Source organism: Pyrus communis, chromosome 12 (assembly GCF_963583255.1).
Source record: "Pyrus communis chromosome 12, drPyrComm1.1, whole genome shotgun sequence".
NCBI lineage: Eukaryota > Viridiplantae > Streptophyta > Magnoliopsida > Rosales > Rosaceae > Pyrus > Pyrus communis.
In genome coordinates, this window is record NC_084814.1 from 23,253,452 (window position 1) to 23,273,562 (window position 20,111).

Genomic DNA, 20,111 nt, shown 5'->3' on the forward strand with positions numbered 1-20,111 from the left:
GTTTTCCTGACAACATATAAATTCAGATCAAACAAGTCACGCCAACTTGTTTATAGCAAATCAGAGATTAATCACGCCAATTTGTTTATAGCAAACAAGTCAAACAAAGCCACCCCAATCTTATGCCTGTTCTTGCCATCTGCCATCCACACTAAAAATCCCAGTCAATTATTGGCAAAGCATAATCTTGCAAAAAAGCCCAAAATTTCTTAGGGCCCATTTGGGATTTGCTTTTGTTTAGACAACCAAAAATGCTTCTGATTACCTTAATGCGTTTGGAACAAAAACATTCTAGTTCTTATAGGTTGTAGAAGTGCTTCCACTTGGAGTCTTTTTATAAAAATTTCTACTTGTTTATAATACTACAAGCATTTCTAGCATAAGTGCTTCCTACAGAAGCATTCCCAAACAAAACCTACGTCACTTTACCTCAAAGTTCTACACAAAGAAAAAAAAAAAAAATGGAAAAACAACAAATGGCATTTTCCAACAGAAATTCGGAGAAAAAATTGCAAAGACACCGTAGTCGTAGCAATGTATGACTAACATATGCGAACCTTAAACACGCACCGAGAAAGAAATGCAGGCGAGAGAAAGAAATATTAAGGAAAGCAGAAATGGGATAAACTGACCTCGAGCATTGTCATCTTAGTGTTTTTTTTTTTTTTTTTTTTTTTTTTTTGTGTGAAGGAAATCCTTGATCTGTTGGCCATGCTGCAGAAATCAAAGAAGGAACCCTTTGCTGGGCTTGAAGACGGTGGAGAGGGAGAGATAAATTTTTAATTTTCACGTGGTACTTAGTTATTGTCCACATGGAATTGACTAATGCTTATTGTGGTTAATATGTGTAACTTCTTAGGATGGACGACACGTCTCAAGGGTTATATGGTTTTTTAAAAAGTTTTCACAAAATTTAATAAGTCTTACATGTTCACATTCGATATGGATGCCACGGACGGGTTACATGTTAGATATGCGTTCTATATTGGAGGTTCCAAGTAGGATATATATTAGGAAAACCTAACATTCAATTATGCATGTGTAAGTCATAAGTAATTGTAAGAACTACGTATGATTGTTAAGGTGATAGCGGAACTCTAGTGCTTAAATAGATTTTCAAAACTATTTTTTTTTGTTTTCTTTACTTTCCCAATTTATTTAATTGTTTTTAATTAAATTCGTTTTTAATATTTTAGGCAATTAGATCAACCTCTTCCAAACTTTGTTTTCAAATAATTATTTAAGATTTGGTTTTAACATAAATTATTCATTCAATTCCTGTGGAAAACAACCTTACTTGAGCTGCTATACTACGATAACCTTGTACTCTTGCAGGTATTTTTAAGTATTTTTATTCCTACTTTTACATGTGGTAAAAATCCTATCATTGTGTTTTCTCTATTCGGCCTTTTTTTTCTTTTATGGATGGACCTTTGATTTTTCTTTTGGGAAAGCCTTTTGCTTAAAGAATTTTACTTTGATATCAGCTATTTAGAAGTTTAAGATATATCCCTTTTATTGTGACTGTGACAGCATTTCAAGTTAATTAAATACTTTTTATGTGTTTTAATTTTCTTTCATGAGAATACAGTATTGCTCAACACTAGGAGAATGAAAAGCTTTCTAACAACTTCTTCTTAGTGATGATTAAGATTTAAGAAGTTTTTCATATACAAACTAGAATTATATTTGCGAATTCAAATATGTGTTTCTAATCTTGGAGTTTTGCCCTAAAAATTTCACCCTCTGCAGTATGGCCTATGGAGCATCAAATGGCCGTGAAAATTTCAACTCAGATATAATCTTGTCTCTTATAACACGAGGTGTCCAGACTCCAAATTATCAAAATTTTCACAAGATTTCTCGCTAAGATGTGAAATAATCTGCTTAATTTTACGAGTTAACGAAAATCAAAACTTTAAACACATAGTTAACGAGATTATCAACAGCATCAAAAGCTCATACATTCATTCTGCTTGATCAAGTTAATACTCTTCATAATCATTGTACATATATATTTGCATTAATCCATGATTTCATTTCACCTAATGCGTCTAGTTCCTACATTCCTACTCCGTCTAAACCCTAACATTAATAAACTTAAATGACTGATATAGAAACAAAAATCTCTTTTCCAATAGTTCCATACATAACAGTACATTGTAAACCTTAAAACCCATAGTTCCAGCAGAATACTAGCAACCAGTGCATCTTCCAGACTACGGCTTCGGGGTGTGGCGGTTGTTGGCGCCTGATCCCGGGTAGTCATTTAGCTCCACATCCATCCTTTCGCTGATAGCTCTCTCATTATAAATCTTCTCTGTGGTTACCTGTTTTGAAAGATGAAAAATTAAGAGATGGAAGGCTAGTAACTCAACACATCTTTTTCCCGGAAGCGCTTTTCGTGAATTATACTTGTACTATGAATACATGTCTATTAAGATCCCTAGAGGATCCTCGCGAGTCGCAAAGAACTATAATATCGAAAATATATGGAGTAATACCAGTTTGATACTTCCTGCAATTTGATGAAGTTGAGGTCCATGCTTTAGGCTTCCAATTCCTGCATGTTGTAAAAAGCAAATGAGAACAAGAAGGAGAAGAATAAGAAGAAGATGCAGAAGCAGAAAGCTGTTACAGGTTTTACTTGTAGCTGGGATGGCATTCAAGAAGATGAGTTGAGAAAACCCTAGCAAGATCACAAGCACATGAAGGAGACTGCTTGCCATTTTCTCTATGAAGTTGAATGTTAATTGTCTTAAAGCTATCACTACTCAATTTATACAACTCAAAAAAGCTGCTTTTCTAGACCTTTGTTCGAGTTGTTGGGATTTGGGAAAAAGTGAAAAAGGCGAAAGAGAAGAGGAGTGTAAATTGGTGGAAATTTACCCAAAAATGCAGTTAGGTTGTTGGGAAATTGTTTAGTGGGGCAATTGATTTTTAAGTGAATGTGGTAGTGGAGGTATCACAAAGGATGATGTCGTGGCAAAATTTGAGCTCAGGGGTCTCATGCACTAAATTGTAGGTTAAGGTTTAGTGGGAGTCATCATCATTGGACACAGCTGCACAAGGATATTCAATGAAATGGAAGAAGAAATCACTAAAAAAGCAATGCAATATGGAGTTAGATTTTTTGGGATTCCATTTTAGTGGCATGTCAACTAAGGGGTAGGGAAAACAAACAACCACCACCAAATGCGATAGCATGTAGTATTGCAGTACAAGTACGACTTGTTTGAAAATAAAAATAAAAAGTTGAAGAAGACGATGACTTGTTTACTTGGAACATACTTGTATTGAAATTTTCGATTTTTGATGTTTGCTGACGCATGAGTATTAAAGTTAGTATGATTCATGATTTCACATGGGTTTGCTCTGGATTGATGCTTTCACATGCATTTGCAAATACCGTGACATCCGCGGACTAAAAAATTATGTGACTCATACGTTATAATTCGTAACTCAAAATCTAAAAAACAAAAATTAAATTAATTAAGGAAGCAGTTAATCTCATTTACATTCCTTATCTTCTTTATTTATGACTTTTTCAGCTCATGACCTCCTTGTTGAGAGTGAATTCCACATAAGGGAGAGAGGGACATTGTGTGCTTATAATAGTTGGGTTACTCCGTGTATTGTCAAATGATTTTATGGTGGAAGCTCAACCTTCTCTATGGTATCAGAGAGCAGGTTGTTCTGTGTGTGAAACCCAACGGCCACACATGCTCCACACCACCCAACTTGTGTTGTTCACGTGTTAGACTTTAAAATTCATCACACATGAGGGAGTACATTGAGAGTGAATCTCACATCAGAAAGAAGAGGAACGTTTTATGTACTTATAATTATGTAGTTGAATTACTCCAAATATTATCAATTGGTTACATGGTGAAAACTCAACTTTGTTTTCTCTTCTTATTATGATTTATTCTTCTTTCCAAGAATAAGACACACAATGATCTGGTTGGATGACAAGTGCAGAACACAATTAGAGTTGGCAACACAATCAGTTTAACCATTCAACTTTGTTCCGACTTCAGTGGACATATTGGGATCAAGTTATCATGCTTTTAGTTTAAATTGTTTGACTTTATGAATCACCAATCAAACTTTACAATGTGTTTGGTGGGTCACTGCCCTTACTTGGTGGCATGGTTACAGAGTGATTAGGTTGTAATTAAAGTAGTTATTGACAATGAAACAAACATGGTTGATGTATTAGCCAATTCCAAAAGGTAATTAACAAAATTAATTAACTAATTACAAAGTAAAGCTAAAAGCCTAAATATCCGAAATGGGGCTGAGAAAGTAGAAAAGATATATAAAGCAAGAAAAGTTTAAGGATCCATCCAGAATAATCATACCATGCTTTCTGCTGCTTTTGCATGCTTCAAAATTTATCATGCTACATTTTACTCAAACTTAGTCAACCCTTTCAGATGGGATGCTGTCCGTTGATGATGCTTGTTTGATCTCACCCAATTTAGTCGGTCGGTCCTTTCATGCCCATGGGAGCAATGTGTCACACACTTCACATTGAGTTTATGTGCTTAACTTACATGAAACGTTCACATAATCTTCTCTTTTTATCATTAGGGTGGATCTTTCTTCTGGTTTAGCATGTTACATGATGAAAGGGTTAATCTGATTTAATCATTGAGGTAAATGTTACACAAACTCATGATATCTAAGATTTCTTATAGACGATGATTGATGTCTAGCGAATAATCATTTTACATCGAGAGAGGTCATATGGGGTCGTGCTATACACGTCTTTTAAATGACTTAAAAGTCATTTGTTAAATTGATAGGAATTTTCACAATTAGTTGTTAATATCTCAATGACTTTAAGATTTTTCTGGAACATATGAACTCGTGATAGGTAAGTTTTTCTTCCGAAGATGAGCAATGATTGACGAGACTTTCATTTTAATTTCGGGCCATAAGTCAATGTTTTTTGGGGCCACCGTGGCAAGGACTTTTGGGTTTTGGGACACCTTACACTATTTGGAATCCCAAATAAACCTCACTCTGTGCCCACTGGCAAAGCTTTCACTGGGCTCGGGACGTCACTTAATCCCTATAAAACATGGGCCATATTACAATCACTTTCAACCTCAATTGAACATGTTGTTCTGATGACAGACACCAGGTTCAAATAAATGCGAGATTTTTCATTGTTTTCGTATACTTGACGGAGCATCTCATGTTATTATATAATTAGAGAATTTTTTTTAAGTGTTCCTGCAATTCTATAATAATAATGGTGTTTTGTCCCGTATTCCAGATACACTGAAAAATCTCTTCAAATAAAGCACCAGTCAACAGCCAAAAAGCTATATATATATATGAAACATAAAATAAAATAAAAAATAAAAAACTAATGAAAATGACTTGAAAATTTTGAGTTTTAACGATAAGGACAAAATAAAAAATAAAGTGAATAGTACCATGATTGATTTTTTAGTGTAAAAATATGATTTTTCGTTAAAATGAACAGTATCGAGAGCTTTTCGTTAAAGTTTCCTAAAAAAAATGAAAAGAAAGAAGGGGACTAAGAGATTGGAGAAATTTCTTCAAACCTTCCATCCTAATCTCATCTTAATCCTGTCCAAATCAAATGTCTGGTATGTGCCTCCGAATTGAAAAACATGTTAGCCGAAATACTAACCGCCCACTGGCTAATCCGACATTAAACAAATCAACTTTAACTACCTAATTACACTTGTTTAATTTTGATTAAAAAGAAAAAGTTGACTTGTTTAATCAATAGATGAAGCATGTGATTAAGGTAATCAAAACCAATTGACCTTTAACACCGAAAGACCAAACTTTAGAGAATTTTAAAGGATTTAACAAAAAATATTTCTTTGAAGGTGTCTTTGTTTAACCCATTTGACACTTTTACGTAATTTTAAAAATTTCACTCTGACCACTAAAGCTTTGGGTTACTATCACTATCCATTAGAATTGTGACTCGCAGAGTCAACTTTTGCTTCTATATCTTCGAGGATCATTATCTCCTTCTTATCCTCTTAACAAGACAAAATATAAACAAAACGATAAATAAAAATAATAAGTAATAATAAAAAATAAAAAATAAATAAAAAATAAAAAGGGGATGCCTTCGCATTTCTGCGCAAAGCCATTGTGCACACCTTATCGTTCTCCCACTCTTTCAACCAACTTTCTAGATTTTATTTTAAAATATTAATATCTTAACTTTATTTATTTTATGAGGCCCAAATTTTATTTTCAAACACTTATATCAATAATATTTTAAATAAAATAGGTTGCGAGATCGAATTTGCTAACTTAAAAAAAGTAACAATTGGCCTTATAAACTTGTAAGATCAATTATTAATTCTTTAATTTGCTAACTAAGTTGTTATCTCCATTAAAAATTTATTTTTACTGCGCAACATAGCAAAACTAATGTCGTCAAATGTTGCTTTCTTTAGAGATACTCTTATCTTTTAACTTTCTATCACCCAGGAGGATCCTCGTCTGATCTTTTGTGTGAGAATCCACGCATAATCCTCTTTGTGAAGATCCTGAGGGTCTTTTAATTACATCTGTTCATCGTACATAGTGCGGTAAAAAATTATTGTAATTTTTTTATTTAAAATTGAATATAGACATTACTTGATAAAAACTGACTGCACAATATACAATAAACAAATATGATTAGAGGATCCTCTCTCTTTTATCCCTACGTTAAGATTGTACTAAATCATATTTTTTTACTTTATGTTGTTTAATTTTTTGAAATATTAAAAAAATTAAAATGTCCACTAATTGAATTTCGTGTCGAGAAATTTTTAATTGTGACGAGAACACAGATGGTACACCATGTGTTTTTATGTAAGTGATGAAAAATTTTAATTTTTAAGTTATTAACATTTTAACACACATATCTTACTATTTATATAGAGACACGTGATGTACCATTTTGTGTGACTCTTTTTTTTGTGTCATTATTTGAGCGCTCCGCTTACGTACAAGTTGGTCGATGGTATACGCGTGTCATGCGCTAGACACGTGTTGGTCATCCACGGGAGATTGTGTAGATATTCTGCAGGCTTTCAACTTTGAGCTTTTTGGGGTGGGACCCATTGAAAAGTTTCTGCAGCTGATGTGGCGACAAACCTTGTTCTAATCTGAGATTAAATATTAAGTTAGCAAGATAAATGAAATAGAAAATATATTGAGTTAGGTTAGAGTCTTCATACACAAATAATTAAAGAGATTAAATTACATAATTGCTTAGAGTATTCATATTTAGTTTACTTTTCACACACTCCTTATAATTTATATTATTTGATATTCTTTAATTTGTTCAATTCGACGACCAAAATTTAAGAGGATGTTTGTAGTCCTGTGTTTTTTTATTTTTATGGAAAGGTACAATTTTAGTAAGATGCCAATAAAATACATACAAGAGGATATGACATAAAAATGAAGTGAATCTCTGAAGAATAAAAAACTTTGTCAGGACTTTCAAATCGGAAACATGAAAAAAGAGGCCATCATTGTAGAATAAAATAGAACATTGTAATCACTGAATAGAACTATTCTCAATCAAGATGTTTGCTACATGTCTGATGGTTCTTCAAACTAAGCCACCTCATGTTACTCTCCAATTCCTGCTCTTTCAAGCCCATGTGATGCTTGATTTGCTTCTTGTCTAACATGACTTAAGCTTGAATCGAGAGAAAGCTTGAAGAAATAAGCGACTATCATTAATTATTAGCCCCAAATAGAGGTGTCATCACCTTTTTGTTGGATAGCAGCTATTGCAAGGATAGAATCTCCTTCAAATTCTACTTCAGCAACTCGCAACTCCGTTAAACAATTTCCTTACAAGAAAATAAGTAAGGTTGACCCAACCACTATGAAGGATTCCTCGAAGAGTTAAGGATTAGTAATCCTTTTCAGAAATTAAATGGATTCGGTCTTATACATACTCAAGGAAGGTAATAAAAAAAAAAACTATTTTTGCTCCGCTTGGCCTTGTCCCTCTCTAGGGGTATTTTAGTGATATGTGTTATAGGAATTGGACAATCCTATTTGGTCAAGTTGTAAAAACTTGTGAACAATAAAAAATTAAAAAATTATATTATGCTTCGATACATTGCATATACTAAATAAATGAAATGTTAATTACGTGACTAAAGTTCTGAAAATGAACTCAACGACTAAAAATATGAATGCTATCATACATTGGTGCATACTAAAAAATTCGTGACAATACGAGGAAGAAAAAAGATATATATCTCTACCGGTAGCACCGAATTTTCCATGCACCCAAAGGAATGTTGACAAGGAAAATCTGGAGGCCACAAGAACTTGTGGCTGAGAATCAAACGCCACGTTGTGACGTGGCACCCACTTCCAGCTAGTTTAAACGGATCAAAATCGTAGACGACGCTTTACCACGCCCAATGCCACCACGACTCTCACCCAAAAGAAACAAAAAGGAAAACACCTCCAACACTCGCGCCTCTTTTCCCACTGTTTGGCTGCCGAGAAAATGCTGGAAACTAAGGACCCCGCGATCAAGCTCTTCGGGAAGAAGATTGCCCTCCCCGCCGACATCGACGACTTGGGTTTTGCTCGGCCTGTAGAGAAAGAAGTGGAGGTAGAGTCAGAGGAGGAGGACGAAGAAGAAGAGGATGCAGAGACAGAGCAGGTAACAGTTTGTAACTCAGAGAGAAAGTTATTGTCTAAATTTTCGTTTGGATTCGACCCTTTTGTTAAAATGCTGAGAGCTTTGAAGGGTCGAGCTTGTTTTCTTGATTCGTTTTCATTTTTCTATTTTTGTTTGATTTTTTGATCCTGTTTAATTAAGTTCATAAATTTTAGCAGATGAAAGAATCAGGGAAAGAAAGTGGAAATTCTGAGCCTTTTTTTTCCAGTTGAAAGTTGAAATCGAAAATTTGTTGCCTTTTGATTGTTTGATTCAATTTTGTTTATCAATGAAACGATTTTCAATCAATGGATTTCACTCCAGCTTTTGGAAAAGTATTAAATTTGATCAGTTTTATTACTTCTTTGTTTAATAATTTTGGTTAATTAAGTCCAATTTACATATAGCTAATTAGATTGTTTTTAAGTGTGACTGCAGATAAAAAACTGTGAAACTGTTTATGCTTCTTGATTTTCTCCTAATTAAGCAGCCAGATTTTCAGCTGTGAGATTTATTTATTCTTCATATGAAAGAAATCTGGAAGGTTTTCTGTTGATTTTCTGAGCTGTTGTTTTCATTAATCTGGAAATATTACCCGATTCTAAATCGTATTTGTAAAATTTTCAGGATTCGCCATCACGAAAATCGACAGAGAGCATAGAACAAGATGATGGTTCTCCTCCTAAAACTGAAGACCCTGCAAATCTGGAAATATTACCAGATTCTAATGTGAACCCGAAGACACCATCAACAGATGAAGAAAGTGCGCAATCGAAAACTGCTCAGACAGAGAAAGAACCGAGTACTGAAAACTCGGAAGAGAAAACCCTGAAGAAGCCTGACAAGATACTTCCATGCCCCCGCTGCAATAGCATGGACACTAAATTTTGTTACTACAACAATTACAATGTCAATCAACCGCGGCATTTCTGCAAAGCCTGTCAAAGATACTGGACTGCAGGTGGTACCATGAGGAATGTGCCTGTGGGAGCTGGACGTCGCAAAAACAAGAACTCTGCCTCACATTATCGCCACTTCACCATTACCGAGGCTCTTCAAGCAGCTCGGATTGATGCTCCAAATGGAGCTTACCACCCTGCATTAGAAAGCAATGGTAGAGTCCTAAGCTTCGGAGTGGATGCACCTATTTGTGATCCTATGGCTTCTGTTCTAAATCTTGCAGATAAAAATGTTTCAAGTAGTACTCGAAATGGTTTGCATAAAGGCGAAGAACAGGTATTTCGAGCTCCTTGCAAATCTAGGGAAAATGGTGATGATAGCTCCAGTGCATCTTCTGTAAATGTTTCAAAACCACACTTGCAGAATGTCAATGGTTTCTCTTCGCAAATTCCTTGTCTTCCCGGTGTTCTGTGGCCTTATCCATGGAATGCAGCAGTTCCCCCACCGGCTTTTTGTCCTCCAGGATTTCCTCTATCACTTTGCCCTGCACCTTATTGGAACTGTGGCGTGCCTGGCACTTGGAACGTTCCTTGGTTTGGTCCACAACCCCCTTCTCCAAACCAAAAGTCTCCCCACTCTAGTTCAAATTCTCCAACATTGGGGAAGCATTCGAGGGATGAGGACGTTGTAAGACCAGATAATCTGGAGAAACAAGAGCCATCAAGACAGAAAAATGGATGTGTTTTGGTTCCGAAAACATTACGGATTGATGATCCAAGTGAAGCTGCAAAGAGTTCAATATGGGCAACGCTCGGAATCAAGAACGATTCCATCAGTGGCAAAGGACTGTTCAAGGCCTTCCAACCAAAGAGTGATCAAAAGAAAATTGTCCCTGAGACCTCCCCCGCAATGCGAGCAAATCCAGCTGCATTGTCTAGATCCCTCAACTTTCATGAGAGCTCATGAAGTAGCTAGCTAGCCAAGTAGCCATGAGTTTTGGCAGATAACCCCATCCAGCTAGGCCATTTTAGTTGAGCTGGTCGAATCGGAGATGCAGAATTGGAGGGGCAGTCTCTACTCTCTAGGGTTCCTCAGTATGATAGGGGAACTAATGTAGGATAAAGCGCTTGTGGGAGATTGGTTCCCTCTAGGATAAAGCTCTAGTGGCAACTACTTTCGCCTTTTTGCGCTATGCACTGGTCCCTTCTGATGTACTTAGTTTTTCTGAGGTTGTGTTCATGTACGTATCCATAATCTCTATATATGTGAAATACTATGATAGAATTGGAGATCCAAAGATCTTTCTATTCTCTTTTCTTGGGGGCCAAGGAAAAGAGCGGATCTACAACTGAGGCGCTACTATGATAATATTTCAAACTAATCAAAAAGTGTTGCGTTTGACTCTTGTTAGTAATACTAGTTGATTAATTTGAGATACCGTCACAGTGACATTTCTGTTATAATTAAGCTGTCTATCCATTCATGCCTTGATGGTTATTCTCGTGGGGCTAAAATGGGGATGGCGACAAACCAACAAACTTGTTCTTTTGAGTCCCTTTTTCTTTGTAAGATAAGCTTGAATTAAATTCCTCGCAAGGGCCAAATTGCTTTCCTTTTCACCACCAAAGGATCTGAACAACTTGCACAAAAGTTTGGTTGCAGACCGTCCGATATTATCTTGCTGTCCTTCTCCTCCTTTTTCTCTTTGAGAGATTTTTTAGTGTGTCTGAAACACAAAATGATACACCACATGTTGTTATACAATTGAATGAACACTTGGAGAAACAGGTGGTGTACTGTCCCATGTTCCGGACATACTGAAAAATTTCTCGTACTCTTCTCGTTCAGAAAACAATTATGTTCATTCCCTAAGAAATAATAAATCAACACAATTATTGAAGCCAAAAATTGCCAACCTACATAAGAAGGAAATTTTGAAACAATGGTATGGTATGGTATTCTACCAGAGTCTTGGATCATAGCTTCAGTTCTCAATTATGCGTTCATGGTCTTTTTTTAGCAAAAATTATCTCGTATAAATTGATGCTAAAGAAATCACATTTTTTAAACACATAACGGGATAATTTGATGCTATAATCAAAGACTCTGGTAACCTACATGTGTTCAACCCTCGATTTGATTTTATAAATATATATGTTTGATTCTTTTTTCATTGATTTCTATAAATATATATATATATATATATATATATATATATATATATATGTATGTATGTTCGATCCTTTATTCAACTCTAAACGACTACTCGTTAAAACAACTCATCTCAGACATATGCCTCTCACTAGCTAGTGACAGAAACTTGGGATATTTCCCCTTTGATAAGAAACTATGGATGTTAGGATTACTTGGTGAAATACATCTTACCTAATTTCTTTGCAAAGCAAATCGTTAGATGCATCAACATCAGAGATAGGTGTGTCTCTCAAAACAATCACCAATTAAAAAACACACAGATATTTGGGTTCAACAAGCAAATGCAGGCCACATTTTTTGGTAAAGATGAGTTGTTATATGGGGACCCCAATTCCTCACATAATGCCATGAATATTTTGGTATTCTCTGTCTCTTGATCTGAAGAGCAATTTATACAGAACGAGTTCGATGTTACATAGCGTTTTGATTTGATTATGTAATGCTATGTGGAGAGGAATTTATGCATAACATTGTGTTATTGAATCAAATGCAATAATAACGATAAATCTGTTCTATATAAGTCATTATTTTGTCTAGCTTTCGCTTTTCTATTTATTTCTTCCTTTTTTTGCTCTTTTCCTTCATCATACACGAAAGCAATTGTCCCTCTATTTTCATCCATATGCCTAATGTCTGGGAGACAAAAGAAGATACAATGACAGAAGGTTTTTGAATATTTTCTGGATCACAACTCTTTAGCCATATGGTTTTTGATTTTTAATGTCGACTAAATATTGAACACAACCTTACATCTACGGCACATGGATATGGACAAGGGGACACAACGCAACACGACACGACACAATACAGGCATACGTCAAATTAACAAGAAAAATTAATGTATGATCACAAGAAATTACGACATGATACAAAGATACGACACGACAAGACATTAGGATACGAGAGGGTAGCACCATGATCATGCATTGCTAACTTTATTGAGGATACAAAATTCTAGTGGCAAACTTGGTAACGTTGTTAAATAATGGTGTTTCCAAATATGGGGAATTGAGCCTTCCTTCTAACTAAAAACCCAAAAAGGTCTCTTTGTAGAGAAATGAAAAAGGACGAGACAAGGTTTGGTAGCCATGTCATTTTATTGCTCCAACAGACTAACATGGACCTCTTCCATTTTTCTTAAAAACCTCCCTCTCAAGGCTTGACAATATGACTACATTTTACAAGGGAAAAAGCAAAAAGAAAGAAAAACTCTTATAAAAATCTTAATCCTTAGTTTAATCCCATCACTAATCCTCTCACCTCGAATGCTTATGCCACTTGTCCGTGCATGCACGAAGTAATTCATTTAAGTATTCAATTAATTTTTTTTTTTTCTAATGGAACGATGATAAAGAATTAGGCAAGTCAAACTACACAAAAGACTTGATTGTCAGATTATAATAATAGCCTTACTATCTAAACCTGTACAAGACGATTAATAGGCTAGATTAAGCAACAAAGTATCATTTAGTAATTGATTAATGCTGATATTTAAGTAACAGAATATCAGGTTAGGTAGAGAGCCACTTATAATTGTTTTGCTCATTTTTTTTAATCATGGTGGATTCTTAACAAACCAACCAAGTCTTCTTGCATGTTAGTTATTACAGCACCAAGTTACAAGTTATATATGGTTTTACCATCTCCCATTTGGCTCAATTCATAAATTCATGTCCCCTTCCTTGAAGGGAAAAAAGTGGATTAAAATTGTAGGTTTACACCTTAATGTTTAAGGTGATTTTTAAAATGGATCGTGAGGCTTCAATTTTCTCATATTATTCATTCTTTAAGATTTTGAAATTGCATCAATTAACATCTTTTGAATGTTAGATATTTGAACGTTTAAATATCCTTTAAGTTGATAAGTTTTTTTAGTTAATATGGTGCAAATAAGCTTACATGTAATCGTAAATATGGATTTCATCCTCACTGTTTCATTAATTTAGTGAAAATTCAAATAATTCATTATAAAAAATAAATAAATTAATACAATTTCAAAATAAAAAGTGTGAAATTTTGTTAAAAAAAAAAAAAAAATGTGTGAAATGTACTTAGCCCAAAAAGTAAAACTCATTGAATTTGAATAGTGGCTTTTGGTGTGATGGGAGTCATAGTCAATCCCCCACTATTCTAGTGCTCTTTTTATTATCATTCAAAAGTCATCCATAGAATGAGGGGAAATTTGGCTTTACACGTAGAGAGATTTTCATGTCAAGAAATCAGTACACCAAGTATAATAATAAAATTTTGAAAACTCAAACAAAAAAAAAAAAAAAAGAAAAAAAAAGAAAAAAAAAATCCAATTAATTGTAATTTGATGTCCCAGTCCGTGTTCTTATACACTAAAATATTTCTCCTACACGCATGTAAGCAACGAATAACTGTTATTACTGTTAAACATGTACCTACGATCAAGTTTCACAATATACGGGCCGTCTATTTGTCTAGTGCGTCAATGGGAAGAAGGAAGAAACTGCTGTGCCAAAATTCTCATATATTAAAAGGAACTTTAACGAAAAGTTTTTAGTACTGTTCACTTTAACGAAAAACCACATTTTACATTAAAAATGTAAGGGATGACATTCTGTGCAACTTGATACAAATATTTCCCATCCAATTGGGAGACACATGTAGCAATGCTAGTCTCCAGTTTCCCCTTCTATCTTAGGATAAATTCTACAAGAAGTTACACGACATCTTATATTGTCATTGGATTCTACATCCCCCTGAATCTTGTCCACGACGGACGTTGCCATAGGCTGACAGTTCGAGAAGATCCATGTCACGACCTGCATTTCAAAGCAATACACTGTCACTTGCTACTAAATTAGTTGAATTCATCCCCGGAAGAACTTCCACAAGATTTTGGGGTTTCTTGGGCTTACCTGAAACCCGACAGTAAGAACTCTTCTGGATGAGCTCGGCTCTAGAAAACTCAGTCCGATTTCCTTTTGATCGATTGACTGTTGCCTACAGTATGCAAGGGAAGATGCTTTTATTAAGAGTAAGATGTAACATATTAAATTCAAGGCAAACGTCGGTTTCAATCATGATCTGAAATTTTAATGCGACTGTAGAGTGCCAGACTTCATATGAAGGGAAAATGAGACTTTGTGGAGATCGCTCTAAGTTGTTAAGAATCCTAAGATAACTCTAGTAGTGTAGGTATTTTGGCAGCCTTTTGAAGGTCAGCAATATAGAGTAGGAATCTACTGTGCGCTAACATCTACTGGTGAAGGGTTTCTATGGAATGGAGATACCACCCAAAATCAAGATACAAAAATCGTGTAATAGTCCAAGGTTCCAAAGAGGAAGGAAGTCCATACCTGTAAGACCTGGCAATTTTCGAGCGTACTTTGTCCTCCCTGAAATGTGAAAATAAAAAAGATTAATCCTCTCTCCGAAAGTAATTTCAGGGATCAGGAGCCTGGGGAAAACAAAATAAAGAATTACAAGTTCAGCTATCAAGATTATCATATTAAATTGGGATGCCACAGCAGCCCATTTCTGAACTCCTTGTTTCCTATAATATTCCTTTCCAACCAAAAGCAGCACAAAAGTCCACAGAACGAAACATCTTCGGTGTTGGTTTCCAGACTTTGTCACAAATTTGCGGCACCAAAACCAGTACATTTATGAGTTCACCATAACTTTTCAATCTGCACGAAACAGATTGCAGAACAACCTTCATCTTGAAATGTGCTAAGTCGCTCCTTTTTCAAAACCAATGCCTCAGCCAATGCATATTCATCACTGTATTATCTTCTAGTGCACCGTCAATTGACTCAATCCTAATCATTTGGAGCCAAGTTGGTAAAAAATGCACCAGTGAATCAAGCCTGCATTACAGTCAGGTGAAATGATCTAGAAAATGGGATTGCACCTCAAGATTCCTCAAAGGCCTAAACAAATCCTTCACCTATATTTGTATCACCATGATTAACCATATTCTATCACAGGCTAGTATGAATGCACATTATTCCACAACACTAGTCATACCACCCTGCCGCTCTCCACATCTACGGTCGCCATCTAATATGAAATTTGGGACCTCATAGTCATTCTGCTCAATCAACTGCCATAACAACTAACAAGACTCCAGTTTACCTTACATGCATTTTCCACCAAAGGTGAGAAAAGCTTTCTACCTAAGCTTGTACTAGTACCTATCACCTCCAGTATCGTACGTGCATATATTCAAGTAGCAGTTTCATATAACCATGTTCGCGTATATAACAAGCAACGGCAGACTACATAGCTACAAAATAGCTCAACTTTGACAGCAGCATTACTAAATGTATGAAATTCGATAGCACAAGCATTTCCAAATTGCATCTTCTTTCCATACAGAAAGCTAAAAATTCCACCCACAGAAATTATAAGATTCTACGGGAAAAGCCACGAAACAAAAAGCAAAGAAATTTGAATTTGTAAATATCAAATGCACCCCAAAAACAGAAACTCAATTTCCAAATCCAAAAGGAACCCACCTCACAAAACTCCAATCACAAAACAAATAAGCAATGCCCACAAACAAAACCACTCAAAAATCCATAAAAATGTGAAATTTGGAGAAAAAGAGAGGAATTTCACCTTGGAGTAAGGCACAATGTGATCATAATCATGACATAAGCAACCGGGGCAACCCACGAGCTTCCGAAAAATGGTGTTTCCGAGAGGGTCACGGCGCCACCGGTCCGGGTCTCGACCTTTGATCTTCTCCGCCTTGTCCCAGCACTGCTGCTTCACGCTGTACGGAAAGCTTCGTGGGTTGTTATTAAAAGAAGAAGAAGTCGCGAGCTCTTCTTCGAAGCGAGTAGTGGCAGTGACGTCGGTGACGACGAGGTCCCGATTGAGAAGAGCGGAGGCGCGAGGCTTCGGTGGTGAGCTGCTACGTCGTTCGAAACGGGCGGAGGGCGCGGCGGTTCGGTCCCTGAGTGGAGACGAAGGGCGGCTCCGCCTCTTTGGCTCTTTGCCCGGCCTCATCTTTTCTCAGATTATCACGAAACTGGAAAAATTGGAAAATTAAGCCATCCATAAATGTAAAAGACGATAATACCCCTTAATATTTTGTGAATTATTAGGATAGAAACGATGGTATCTATTTGTATTAATTACACCTACATTCCTTGAAACTCGATTTCTTCTTACTTTACTATGTGAAATTCAAAATGTCTCTCACTTTGCTATGATATGTAAAGAAGTTGAGAGCGTTATTATCATGGGAAATGTGAGTGAAGATGATGAGGATTTGTTCATTTTTATTTGTATTGGGTGTTTGTTTGTTTGCCACCCACTCACAATGGGTGAGGCGCCCTACTAACCCTAGTATGATAAGACGTGTTTAAAGTGACTTCATAAGAGTGGTGAATAAATTTCAAATATCATTCCTCATTTGATCAAAGCTCAATCACTCATCAATCGTTTTAATGTCCTGCATAGTTACAAGCCTACGCTATCAGGATGAGCAGAATTTGGTCATTTTACTTGGGAAGGAAGTTAGTGATGAACAGATTCAACGTCCTTTGTTTTTTAGTTTTGTCCTACAAAATCCCTTTACTAATATGGGTAATGAGTTTGATGACATTGAAAAGGGCTTTTGCCCCATTTTTTACCGTCGAATTCTAAGGTCTGATGATTTTTCGTCGGAGAAGATGGCGGGTCATATAAAATTCAAGACTGAAATTTCTACCTTGGATATATTTTGGCTTCTTAACATTGTGCTCACAAGTCTTCTCTCAGCAGGTCTTCTCTCAGTAGAAGAAGACTTGAGAGATTAATTTAACTTCTTTTTTCACATATGAAATTTCTCTGCAATTTGGCCTTTCCTGCATGGGATATGATGCATGCAAAGACCTGGAAATTTCCATGATGTAACGACCCTGATGCCTAATGGATTAACAAAGAAGAGACGAGTAGTAGGAAGTCAACAAAGTTTCTCTGCAATTTGGTTTGAAATTTCCTTCACTTTCTCAAAATTTATTGGAAACTAAGCAACTCTTTAGGTCTATATATTAAAAACCTAACTCCGTTCTGCTTCCCACACTCAACTCTCAAGTCTCTCAACACTCCCAAGTCGTAATTAATTAAGTTACGAGCGGTTTAATTAAGCAATCTCTCTACTCTTTTATTTCTACTCGCTAGTTTTCTTCCCACCCACGACATGGAGAAGGCGATGAACGAAGGCATCGGATGCAGCCTCGTTTCACTTGTTGCACTTCTCTTAGTCCTAATCATTCTTAACTGGCTCATTTTACTGCACTTCCAATCGAATTTACGCTACTTGTTTTTATGCTTCCGTTGCGAAGTTATGCAGGTTAAGACCGTTTGCCAAAGAAGTTGCACTGATGAGAAAGTATGTGATCACAAACCATCCAAGGGAGTTGAAACCAACTCTACAACAAGTTCTGATCAAGTCCCCTTGATTCATGCCGCGGAGATTAGTTACACTCGCGAAAATGTTGTAGATGGCAAAAAGAATCTGTGTTTAGGAGAACTAGGACTAGTGATGGAGAAACTAGAAACATTAAGTGAGGGGGAGGGAGGCTCGAAGGAGATTGCTAACTTGTTTGAGGAGGTCCCGAGCTTGGAGGAAGTAAAAGAAGCTTTTCGTGTGTTTGATGAGAATGAGGATGGATTCATTGATGCCGGGGAGGTAAAGAAGGTTCTCTCTGTATTGGGTTTCGTTGAAGCTTCGGAAGTGGAATGCGAAAGGATGATCAAGTCGTTTGATGATAACGGAGATGGACGCATAGATTTCAATGAGTTTGTTAAGCTCATGGAGAACAGCTTCTGCTGAATTACCAACATAAAATGCTCACAGATTTTGGGAAAATGAGTGGCTAAGGCCGCTCGCATCCTTCTCTTTCTTTCTTTCTTTCTTTGCGTTTGTTTTAGGCGCCTTGTCAAAGCTTTGAGTATGTCTTTAGGCTCTTATAGACGATTTAATTGCTTTCATGCGTGTCATTGTTGGCCTAGTTTTAGGTGCCTTGTCAAAGCCTTGAGTATGCCTTTAGGCTCTTATAAACAATTTAATTGCTTTCATGCGTGCCATTGTTGGCCAAGATCAATGTATTGATTGTTTCTGAAGTATTTGTTGAGCTTGTTTGCTTGCACCGCAACAAGTAAACTGGACTTCTTATCAAGGATTGTTTCATGAAGGGGTTAAATCCATGTCAAGTTCTTTTTTCATGCCTTGGTGACAAGGACTTCTATATCGATGCCAAGAGAAGACCACAAACTGATTAGAAGTGATCTAAGTCAGTTTGCAATCTTCGTTATGAATGTAAAAGCAGTAAGTGGAACAAAACAGAATATAAGTGAATGGATGAATGTAAAGAGCTGTAAAGACTTGCTGAACATTAATCAAAAGCATAGTAAACTGCATAGAAATATAACAACTTGAAAATAAACAATTAATACAAGTAATCAGACAAAGATTAAATCTATGCGGACAAGTTTTACCCAGAGTCGGGCAAACTTGTCCACCGATAGGGCAAGTGCTAGTAAAGATAGAAAGTGTTTGTGAAATAGATTTTAATACAAGAGATTTTAATATAAAGGAAAAAGAATGCATGAAGTACAAAATGAATTTGTAAAAGTAGGCTTGCAGAGCTTTGGAATCTTTTTGTATGTTGAGTTAAGTGTTCATTTCTTCTTTCTTTATGCTCCTTTTTATAGAACCGACTCTTCCTTCTGAAGTATGCTTTTCTCTCTCAGTTTATTCCCTCTAATTTAAGTTACTGATGTGATTGCTGTCAGATGATGAGTTTTTCCTTGGTAACTTGAGCTTTTACCCTCTCAAAACTACAAGTTTGCAACTCTTTTAAAAAACTGGGCTGGGCACTGTTCATTTTGCTGAGAACCCATTAAACTTTTACACTTAAATCCAGTGTTTCGGGATCAACTAGATTGTTGTTTCGCGTCCTAGTAAATATACGAAAACTGGTAAAATTGGAGAGGTAGATAAAATTAAGCAGCAAACCAATTGCACTAGCACAAAAGTTTTATCCCCCAAAGTAATTAAAGTCTCAAAACATAAAACTTTCAATAGCTACTATAGTTAACAAAACCGACCTAAACTTATACAATCAAAGCTCAATAACCTGTAATGAAAATTAATGGTCAATAATTTTTTCTTAACTTTTCGACCCGGGACAACACTCCACGTACTCGTACTGTTGCACTGACTCTGCAAAAAGTGATCATCTTTGTGCTTAAATTGGTAGTGAGAGTAGGATTTGGATCCTCTCCGGAGCCCCCATGAGACAATCTAACTTTAAAGGGAGCTCCTATTTGTAGATGTTGG

The 20,111-nt window shown here is 36.0% G+C and overlaps 3 protein-coding genes and 1 long non-coding RNA gene across 4 annotated transcripts; 2 read left to right on the forward strand and 2 right to left on the reverse strand.

Moving 5' to 3' along the window:
- Positions 1-1,978: 1,978 nt before the first annotated feature.
- Positions 1,979-2,779, reverse strand: LOC137709859 (uncharacterized). Its single transcript, XR_011064941.1, has 3 exons — positions 2,648-2,779; positions 2,505-2,563; positions 1,979-2,330 (listed from the first exon to the last, which is right to left on the reverse strand). It is a non-coding gene; the product is annotated as an uncharacterized lncRNA (long non-coding RNA).
- A 5,671-nt stretch (positions 2,780-8,450) lies between these two features.
- LOC137711182 (cyclic dof factor 1-like) lies at positions 8,451-10,971 on the forward strand. Its single transcript, XM_068450392.1, has 2 exons — positions 8,451-8,692; positions 9,317-10,971. The coding sequence occupies exons 1-2, from the start codon at positions 8,534-8,536 to the stop codon at positions 10,553-10,555; spliced, it is 1,398 nt and encodes a 465-aa protein (XP_068306493.1). The 5' UTR covers positions 8,451-8,533; the 3' UTR covers positions 10,556-10,971.
- Positions 10,972-14,294: 3,323 nt separating this feature from the next.
- On the reverse strand, positions 14,295-16,792 carry LOC137711131 (uncharacterized). The gene is made up of 4 exons (XM_068450338.1): positions 16,397-16,792; positions 15,130-15,168; positions 14,689-14,773; positions 14,295-14,592 (listed from the first exon to the last, which is right to left on the reverse strand). The coding sequence occupies exons 1-4, from the start codon at positions 16,787-16,789 to the stop codon at positions 14,510-14,512; spliced, it is 600 nt and encodes a 199-aa protein (XP_068306439.1). The 5' UTR covers positions 16,790-16,792; the 3' UTR covers positions 14,295-14,509.
- A 1,174-nt stretch (positions 16,793-17,966) lies between these two features.
- On the forward strand, positions 17,967-18,602 carry LOC137710214 (probable calcium-binding protein CML46). The gene has a single exon (XM_068449154.1). It carries the CDS (start codon positions 17,967-17,969, stop codon positions 18,600-18,602), a length of 636 nt encoding a protein of 211 aa, XP_068305255.1.
- Positions 18,603-20,111: the final 1,509 nt, after the last annotated feature.

Excerpts from the sequence above, each read along its gene's own strand:
- LOC137711182 (XM_068450392.1), top strand. The coding sequence starts at position 8,534 with ATGCTGGAAACTAAGGACCCCGCGATCAAGCTCTTCGGGAAGAAGATT. Across the intron at positions 8,693-9,316 it reads AGGATGCAGAGACAGAGCAG|GATTCGCCATCACGAAAATC; the intron begins GTAACAGTTTGT and ends TAAAATTTTCAG.
- LOC137711131 (XM_068450338.1), bottom strand. The coding sequence starts at position 16,789 with ATGAGGCCGGGCAAAGAGCCAAAGAGGCGGAGCCGCCCTTCGTCTCCA. Across the intron at positions 15,169-16,396 it reads ACATTGTGCCTTACTCCAAG|GGAGGACAAAGTACGCTCGA; the intron begins GTGAAATTCCTC and ends TTCACATTTCAG. Across the intron at positions 14,774-15,129 it reads AAAATTGCCAGGTCTTACAG|GCAACAGTCAATCGATCAAA; the intron begins GTATGGACTTCC and ends TGCATACTGTAG.
- LOC137710214 (XM_068449154.1), top strand. The coding sequence starts at position 17,967 with ATGGAGAAGGCGATGAACGAAGGCATCGGATGCAGCCTCGTTTCACTT.